Source organism: Wyeomyia smithii, chromosome 3 (genome assembly GCF_029784165.1).
Source record: "Wyeomyia smithii strain HCP4-BCI-WySm-NY-G18 chromosome 3, ASM2978416v1, whole genome shotgun sequence".
In the NCBI taxonomy this organism is placed as follows: Eukaryota; Metazoa; Arthropoda; class Insecta; order Diptera; family Culicidae; genus Wyeomyia; species Wyeomyia smithii.
This window is the reverse complement of record NC_073696.1, coordinates 269,111,334-269,121,329: the sequence shown is the minus strand read 5'-3', so window position 1 is coordinate 269,121,329 and position 9,996 is coordinate 269,111,334. Positions and strand designations below refer to the sequence as shown.

At 42.5% G+C, this 9,996-nt stretch overlaps 1 protein-coding gene across 2 annotated transcripts in view; it reads right to left on the bottom strand.

Moving 5' to 3' along the window:
- The window catches only part of LOC129732109 (uncharacterized), a 166,385-nt gene that overhangs the window by 8,076 nt on the left and 148,313 nt on the right, over positions 1-9,996 (bottom strand). Inside the window, exons 13-15 of one of the 2 annotated variants that reach the window (XM_055692626.1) lie at positions 7,675-8,234; positions 7,453-7,615; positions 5,531-7,384 (exon numbers count right to left, since the gene is read on the bottom strand). In XM_055692626.1, the coding sequence (XP_055548601.1) occupies positions 5,531-7,384; positions 7,453-7,615; positions 7,675-8,234 (2,577 nt within the window). Of the gene's footprint in view, positions 1-4,486; positions 7,385-7,452; positions 7,616-7,674; positions 8,235-9,996 lie in introns of those variants that run through there. The other variant, XM_055692625.1, reaches the window with a different exon arrangement.

Genomic DNA, 9,996 nt, shown 5'->3' with positions numbered 1-9,996 from the left:
TGAAATTTCGAATGGGTACTCTTTTCGTGAAGACGAAACTTTTGAGCCCTATTTCTATGCAAAATTCGAAGGTCAAAGTTTTCTCACATATTCCATTGGTGTTAAGCTCGAAAATTTTCAAAGTCCAAGAAAATCGATTGTTTCGAAAAAAAAAAATTCAGGATAACACCAGATCTCGACGTTTCATGCATTTCTAAGACATTTGGCATAAAAAATTCAATTTCGACAATTTCATGTATTACTGAAATTTTTTCATGTATTACCTAAGCATTTTTTTCATCGATCATAAAAATGATACTTTGACCGCTTGCACGGCACGTGTTCCTAAAATCCAACTGAGCTGAAATTGTGCTTGGAGGCTTTTTGCGAGAAGCCGAAACTTTTGAGCACACTTCTAAGCGAAATTCGACGGTCACATTTTTTCATACAACTCATTGCCGTTTTAATACATATGTTGTACAAAACAATACGCCCAACGTTTCGCCCTAATCACCACGAAGTAGTCCGGAAACAAACGGGCAGGCAGATTTTAAGTCCGCGTTCGAGTTAGTTATGCACTTGACAGTTCCACGTGATGCGTCACAATATCGGGCGTAGTTTCGAACCCGTTCGTGACGTTACACACGCACTGAATGGCTGAGGAATTGAGACAAAAACCGATGATATTCGACATGTTTACCTAGAGATGTCATAAAAAAGTTGTACAAAATTATGAGAGCTATTATTTGCATGAATGACGCATACCTTAATTACGTAGCTTTCATGAAGGGAGCTGTTACAAGGGAGAGGGGGAGGTGTTAGATTGAAATCAACATAGCTTTTTTTGCAGAAAAATGAAATAAAAAAATTTTTGCAGAAAAAATTAAAAAAAAGCTACGTCATTTAAGTATGCTCTCTCAAGGAAATAATCACAAAAGTGGCTCATACGCCAAAACGCATATTCGAAATCGTACAAAATTATGTCAACGTTTGTAAATTATCTTATTCAGATCAGAATAACAAATCATTTATAATACACTGTCGTGTTACTGATGTAAGGCCTTATCGGGGTCCAAATATCGACCATTATCTCGTTGTTTGTAAGATCCGCACACGGTTGTCGAACGTGCTGAAATCTCGCACAGAGAGAACGTTGTGTTTCAACATACAGCGATTGAAAGCTGGTGACGGGGCAGAAGAATACGTCCGAGAGCTGGATCAATGGATCGCAGAATAACGTGAGGGACGATTGGAAGACATAAATGGGCTGTGGAATCATATGAAAAGAGTGGTAGGTACGACGCTGTGGAAGACAGCGAAACGGCTGGTTTGATGCTGAGTGCCAGAGAGCGACGGACGAGAAGAACGGTGCCAGGAGCCGCATGTTCACTCTAGATAAACATTAGAACAGAGAGACACAGGGAGACAAAAGCTGCCGAAAATAGAGTTCACCGTGGGAAGATGCGCTATTAAACGGTGAAAAGCGAAAAGCGGTTTTGACAGAGGCGCTCCACGACGAATCGAATTTTCACCATGCGACAGATCCTCGATAAGTTCCGGGAGTATTACTTGCAGACTCACCATCTGTATGTGGATTTTATGGCGTCATATAACTCAATGAAAAGAAATGAGCCGTGGCAGTTTATGCTGGAACATGGTTTCCAGACGGAACTCGCTCGTTTTGACCTGGAAGCGCACTAACTGTTGTCAAAACCCTTCTTTATTCGCTCGATTTTGACCCAGTTTTGACCTGGTATGCTGCCCGAAGCGCACTGTAAAATTTGTCAGCTTCAACCCACCATCGCACGTGGTTAGTTCGTAAACAATTATCTGGCATCTCTTTCTTACTTGCGTTGTAAATCGCGAAGCCGTTGTTTTATTGCTCGGCAGATTTGCCCTGACACAGTGGAATAAAGAAATTCGCTATGAGTCGTATGACGCTGGGGGGATCGAAATCATGCGTGTGGATAGCTGGCGAGACATCAGTCTCATTCATAACGTTAAATGGACTGGAGCAGGCGGATGCGCTCTCCAACTTACTGTTTAGCATCGCCCTTGAAGGTGCAGTAGTAGGTGCAGTTGCAGCTGCTTCTACGGACTACGTAACCAACTAAGGTCCCGTTGCCAACTCGTTCAAAACTAGCACTGTATAGGACGCTGATCCTCGCGATGGCCCTTTTTACGGACGTTAAGCATGAACGCTGATCGACGAGTGCTCGGAGTTTTTGAACGTAAAGTTCTGCGATCGATACTTGGCGGGACAGGCTTCAGTGGGCTAGACATGTAGCCAGAATGCCTGACGAGAGAGCCGCCAAAACTTTCTTCAGCAGAGAACCAGGAAGATACCGTCGACTCCGTGATAGGCCCGCACTCGGAGGTTGTGCGCGGTGGAAGAGGATGCACGAAGAAGCTGGACATCTCTAATTCGGTCGGCCCTAGAATGGTAAACCGTCCCTCGGCCAACAAAGTAAAGTATTCAAGTTTGGGCAGTTGAAACCACTATTAGCGTTTAAAGAATACTTCCAACGATAAGTGGTGCGAAAATCAGATAGGATTTTTCTTTATTTTTTTGTAATACCCTATCGAACTTTGAATGCCTTTTTTTTAAACACAAATTACGCTTATCGATAACACGTATAACAATTAATCTCAGTGCCATACTCTCAAATGTCTTACTTGCTCTCTTGGTTCCCATTTAAGTTATCACAATGAACTGTACGGCTGAACTGGCGTTAAGTGGCTGGGCTCAAAAATTTCGTCTTCTCGAAAAACATCCTCATTCTAAATTTTAGGTTAGTGCCTTGAAGCGGTCAAAGTTTCACTTTTTCAATTGATGAAGAAGGGCACAGGTAACAGTTCATGCAATTGTCGATATCGTAAAAAAAAAATTTCGTTGTCAAATGTACCAGAAATGCATAAAACTTCAAGATCTGGTGTTACCTCGAAAAAAAAAATTCGGTAAAAAACAACTTTCTGGAACTTAGGAATTTTTGAGAAATTCTTTCACTTATCCTGTTTTTATTTTCACTTCACTGTAAATCGCGGAGCTAGAAAGTGAAATGAGTGTGAGAGTGAAATATCACCGTGAGGTGACTTCCGTAATAAACATCATAATTTTTACCACTCACAAATCAATCAATTTTTAAATTTTTCCCCATAAGCACCCATCTATAAAAAAATATTCTTCAAACCACAAACCATTTGGCAGAAATACTTCTGAATCTTATGATATACGATCCTATAGATTTCTCTAATCAACAAATTGACCATTTATTACTAGTCCGCTTAGCCATTTACGCTAAGATTATAGCACCGAAAAAGAAATATAAGCCAGCGAAGACGTACGGTCGAGGGAAGGGACCGAAATTTTTAATCGAAGACCGCGAGTATTTTTTATAACACGACATAAACATTTTCCAGCTACAGAAACATGAAGTAAAAATGCGTTTACCCAAAATTTGTCAAATTTCTCGGCTTACAGGAATTGTCCTACAACAAGTCAATTGATTTTTGGCAAACTGCAAGTCAATGTGAATGGTTTCAGAAACATGGGAGATATTCCTTAGTTGACTCTGATCCAGTGACCAAAAAGGGTATTAATAAATAACCATTGCAGCGATGTAGAAATTTGTGTAATGGTTTTCTGATAAATGATTCATGAAATTGTAACTTTGGGAGATGATTTCTGGGGAATTGACACTGTCGAAATCTCGAATATTCATGAATTTTCACTATAATATAAAAATAGCAATGATTTAATAGCATACAGAAGCCACAAACAGGAAGTTGAAAAAGTAAACTACACAGATAACTAAATATCACATAATATGATGTTTTTAGATGGATCATTTCGTTGCTTATTGTCACTTCAATTTCAAATAAACTAGAATTGATAACTTTCTATAACAAAATCAAGAGACAGTAATTGGTACAACGAACGAAAAAACCAAAAAGACAACCTAATAGAAAACACAGGAAAAGGTGAACTACGACAAACGCAAAAAGAAACCAAACAAACAATAAGTATATTTTATACAAATGTGCATTTTCTTCATTTTTTACAGATTTCTTACCGTACCAACTGCTAGGGATAGTATTTAGCATATCTGTATATTCGTCTAATACTACCAACTATCAAATAGTACCTTACGTTCTCATCTCATACACAATCGAATCGCTTAGTTTTGTTTTTCATTTTTTTTTCTCTTCAACGAAGCACACACAACCCCCGCAACCACCACAACAGGCAGAACAGAACAGCAATATTACTTTCGCTCGCTGGTGCGCATCTATCTCACTCACGAATTAAGCTATTGCTCGACTGTCCTATATATACTACTTGTTGTTAAAGTATGTTTTTAATCATAAGTCCAAGTGAAACTAAAAACTAACAGAACCAGCAAAATAAATTAGACCTCTATTATTCTGCAATTTTTTGCATATATGTGTGTGTGTGCGAACGCGCGCTGGCGTGTATCTATTCGATGCGTTTTCTTCACATTATTAGGTTATTTTTTTTTTTGTATTATAGTTTTTTATTATAGCTTTACACACATGCTTAGGTTTGCTTTCGTTAACCAAAAGGTTAATCCACCTTCAAGTTTAAAGCTGTTTTTCGTATTATAGTTAATTGTTTTTTGTTTTAGTTTACGGGTATGTTCATGATTATCCCCCGCTCTTTTGATTGGTAGCCATACGTACGTGCTATGTTGTAAAAGTAAACGAGTAGTAAGTGTGTTGGTAAACAACTAAGAGACTAACAAATCTAACGTATGCGTCGCACTAGACTAAAACTACAGCATAGCGATTCAACTCAATAGAAGTTTTTTTTTACTTGCTTTTTTGTTCAATAAACGATCATAATAGGAATATTACTTATAGCAATATGATAAATTTCTGCCTGACTGCCTTTACGCAGCATCACCCATACGTTTCGGTTTTGACGCACTAATTACGCTTAATAACTAATTAAGATGTGTTTTTTGTTTGCTAGTCATATAGGACAATCGTCTTGAGCCTATTTTTTACAACCAGAAGATAGAGCAATTATCTTCAGTGAAGATACAACAGTTGACATGCGTTGCATCGAAAATGACATAATTTTTTTTCGGTTACAAACTAACCTTCGAAATTTTCGAATTTATTAATCAAACTTCTACAGGGAATTGTTGATTCCGCTGGGAGGAAAAAAAATCATTTACATTTTAGTCTTCGTAATCGGAACCGAAGACCGTTTCGGTAACAGTGTAAAATTTTCCAACATCGAGGGAATCGGTGAACGCTCGACGAAATAATCATCATCGGTTGTCCTTGCCAAAACCGGCGGTCACCGCGGTGGCGCCAGTGGCAACATTAGTCCCAGCAGCCGATGCATTGCCATTACTGTTTGGCTTCGACTGTTTGCCGGTGGTTGCCTCAACATTGGCACCTTTACTGCCCGCAACTGTCGAACTCTTTTCGGACTCACCTTTTTCCTTTTGCTCATTATTCTTAGTGCCACTATTACTATTACTATTGCTATTGTTGTTGTTGTTGTTGTTGCTGTTATTACCTGAAGAAGCAGTTTGCTGTGCTGCTGGTGGTGTTCCCGTACCGGGAACGGGACTTGCTCCTGATCCACCACCATTTAGGGGGGACTTTTTACTATCGCCCTCCGGAGTCTCCCCTGTGGCAACACTTGCCGAACCGGTTGAATCGCTTCGTTTCTCTTCCTTACTGATACCGTCTGCTTTCGGGGAAGAACCGGCTTTCAGTTCTTCCGCAATTGTGGTTGCGTTCACCGTACCACCGACGGTTGGCATTGTTCCATTACTTTCCGGGTCCGGTTTACCACCAGCCGGAGAAGTTCGTTCTTCTGCGGGGTTTAATTTTAATTCGGAAGCTACTGTAGCAGGAGCTTTGATTAGAATGGAACTATCTAACGATTGTTGTTGTTGTGGTTGCTGTGGTTGTTGGGTAGGAGATCCACCCGCTCCTCCTTGCTGTTTGTGCGAGTTCATCGAAGCTGGCACGGAAGCCAAGGTGGCCGATTGTGGTGAATCCTGACGATGGAGGTGCGGATGGGGATGATGGTTGCTGTTAATACTAGCGATATTTGTACTATTTACAGACGGGTTTGGCGGTCCGGCTGGCGAAAGTGTAGCCGTCGGACGGGGAGGAACTGTAGCTGATGTGGCCGCGACACCGGAACTAGAGCCCGAATTGGATGTAGTGGGAGGAGTCGCTGCTGTCGTTCGACTGTTGTTGGCAATCGGTTTGTTGCTCAGCGAAAGAGGACTGCCGGTGTTTATGCCGGACATTGACATCGATACCGATGGGGACGAATAATACGGGTGCGAGTGAGAATGATGGGGAGGAAGACCAGCGCTGCTACTGATCGTTGGCAGCGAGTGAGCTCCAGAAGCGTTCTGCTGGTGAGATTTGGTCGAAAGGGACAGCGGTGCTGAGTTCAGCTGCTGAGAGGCTGATGAGATGGAAGGGGAAGGAACTGCCGATAGATTGAGGGAACCGTGAGCCGGTGGAGGAATGTGACCCAGGCTTAGGTTTTGCGCTGCTGCCAATCCAGAGTGAGACAGATTGAGACTGCTCATGTGGTAGCTGGAACTGATCGACGATGGTGGCAGATTATGACTGTGGCTGTACACGGCCAGACTAGTCGGTATCGATGGATGTCCTCCCAGACTGGTCGGGGGAGGATGTGTTAGGTTCATCGAGGATGATGGCGGCGGTTGTGGCACTTGTGGTAGTCCTAAACCCATTCCTAAGCTTAATGACGGGTGCAGCGCATGGTGGGGCGATGGGAGACCTTGCATCGACAATGGTCCTTGTGGTCGCATTGGCAATCCTAGCGGCGATGGTAAACCCGCCGCAAGACCAATCGGGAAGAACGGCCTTTGCAGTGAATGATGCATCATGTGTTGTGATGCTGCTATCATTCTTTCCCGCTCTCGTTCGCGTTCGCGTTCCCGTTCTCTCCTTTCTCGTTCCTCCTTCTCACGCATTTCCCGTTCTCTTTGTTCTTTTTCGCGTTGTTCCTTCTCTCGTCGTTCGCGTTCCTCTTTCTCTCGTTGCTCCTTCTCACGCTGTTCACGTTCCCGCTGTTCCCTTAGTTCTTTCTCACGCTCCATCGCCTCGCGTGCTTCACGAGCTCGCTCTTCTTCCCGTATCCGTGCTCGTCTTTCTTCTTCGAGTTTCATGTGCTCATGAATACTCTGCGGTCCAATCCCCATTCCTGGAATCATTCCGCCGTATATACTGGGCGGATAAGGAAGTGCCGAGTAAAGGGGATGAGATGCGGCAGCCGCTGCTACAGCTGCAGCAGAATGATTCCGTAGCATCTGGAAACGGGGATCGAGATAGATTGCCGGATCGTGGTATGCCAGAGCGGCTGGATTAAACAGGTTGCCTAGTAGAATGGAAAAAAAGTTATTGAAATTGCAAGTTAAAGTTATTGTTTGGCGAAGTTGTACGTACCTGGAGGCAGTCCGGGAATGGATCCAAACCCACCGTACGCATCCATCGGAAATGATCCTGCAGGATGAGCCATCCGTTCGTCCGATCTGTATGGTTGGAAACCACTTCGGGCCAACAGTTCGGATGGGATCGCACCGGAGCTTGGAGGATTTAAACGTTGCATCTGTAAAAAGTAAATGATTAGAGATTCACTTAGATGAGGGGTTGAATGCTGTGTTTTACCTTTTCCGGTGGTTGTGGCGATGAGCGCTTCTTTGGATCGCCACCTCTAGAAACATCGGCACTTCGGACCCGGCTTTCGGATAGTACACTTCCTCGCGAATCGCTCATATCTCGAACATCCACCTGCCGGCGGTCCATAGAATTTCCCACCGGGTTACCCCGGCTATCTGAATTGGAACGATCCGAAACTCCTCCGCCACCACGATCGCCTCGTCCTCCTCCGCCACCTGCTCCTGCTTCGTCGTCTTTTACGTCTGCTTGCTTGGCCAGATTACATAGCGCTGCTGCGAAGGGACCTCGCCCACTGCCGCTGTTGGCCGCCGCCGCCGATGCACTCTGAACCGCGGCTGAATTCGGCGATGGCTGAACGACTCCGACCGGTGTACTGTGCTGGACTGCTCCAGGTGGAATCGACCCGGCCGTCGGAGGAAGGTGATTCGAACCGACAATGTGATTCGAGTGCGGCGATACGGAAGACGGATGATGCATCGATAATTGGGATGAAGGAACTGGTGGTGCTGGACTGCTGACTGGACGCTTCTGCGCTAGTTTGGTTGGTACTGCAAATGGAAAAGACAGAAAAATTATGAACTATCATCAGGATAATTGCTTTGTGCTTGTTATATCGAACGAATAGATCTGCTAACGACTTTGTCACGAAAACTAACTAAATCCAATCATTATTTGTGCCGTGTCAAATAAATGTTATGTGAAGAAAAAAAAAAAAATAAATCCAATCATTTAGATCTTCTAATGAATATTCCCTTCACCGACTTCGGACTAAATCCGGCAAATTGCTGCGAACTAAATTATGTCATTATAGTAACTCGTATTCCACCAGCCGTCGCCCACAGAGAACATCGCGTGTAGCATAAATTAGTGCTCGCAAATCGATTTGTCACCCATTCTGTGTACAGGAGAAGTTCAACAACGGACGACGACGTGGGGGCACACAAATAGAGCTTTTGTGTCCTCGGGAAAATAGCATTACATGCTAAACACAGTGTAACTGATTCGGGAGGAGCGGTAAAAGGACTAACGGGGACGGGCCACGAAACAACGAATGAATAGCACCGTGTTTGAGTAGTGCATGGCATACATCATCATTATCCAATCCTCGTCGTATTTCACCGTATTATTCTGATCACGCAAACGAATGCGCTTTGCACTGGCTGAGATGTTAGTTAATGGTTGGTGGTGCTGCTGCAGCAGGACCTGCGTTTTGTGCCGCAGGTAAGGATAATTTTAAGTAAGCCTAACACTGCACGAGTAAGCGACGAGGCAGGTTGAGCTGAATGAGGGAAAATTAATCCGCTACAGTAATTCAGGTTTAATAATATTGTCTTGTTTGCTCGCCCACTTGCAGATGGTGTTTATTATATTGCACGAGTAACACAGTGGCCATGAAGGATTGTAGGTTGGGGTAGGCAAAAATGGTGTAGGTGCTTCAGCCAGAAAAACTATCGGGGAAAAAAAAGTTTTCCATGTTATGTTATTAAAACGTCTTTCTATTATAAAGCTTCTTGATGCGTTTCAAATCAATTTCTGAAACGATAGCAATGTCGACTCCGGAAATATCCACGTTGTGTGGTTTGCGGCCTTTTCAGGTTGGAACATGGAATTCTAAATGGCGTCTGGGGTTGATTTCCAGCCTCTTTACGTTCAAAACAGGCTCTACACTGGCAATATTCGCATAACAGTCCTATGTAAAACTTTGCTGTTTTCTAGTTTTTTTTTGGCGAAAATGAGTCTATTTTTGCTCTTGGAGGATTTCCGATAAAAATGTGAGATTTGTTCCACACCCACACAACTCCGATTTTTTTTTTTGTTTTCTGGATAACTACGTCCTAACTATTATTGTGACTAGATTCTCATTGGCATAAAATCTCTACTCGAAATCATTTTCAATGAAGTTTTGAGCAATGTTCTATCGAATCTTGCTAAGGCATCAACCATAAATTACGAAATAATAATTTAAGGTTATCAGAAGAAATTTATACTTATACTGTTAACATGTGGACGGACACATTTTCCTTAAAATCCTTTTCGGAATTATCCTCTTCAATGCAAAAAATCTTAAACAACTGAAGAACAGACACATTTTCGAGCACAATTACCAGTCTTGATGTTATTTTTTAGTAAAAACACATGTTTTTTGAGTTTTTCTAACGAAAAATTTGTTCCTAATGAAGTGTACAGATTCGTAAAAAAATTTCAATTAGAACAACAATACTCTTGAAAAATAATTATTCTATCGAAAAACATTCAATCGCGTTTTTTCTCGACTGCTTTAATTTTCGACATAGGACTTTTATACTAATA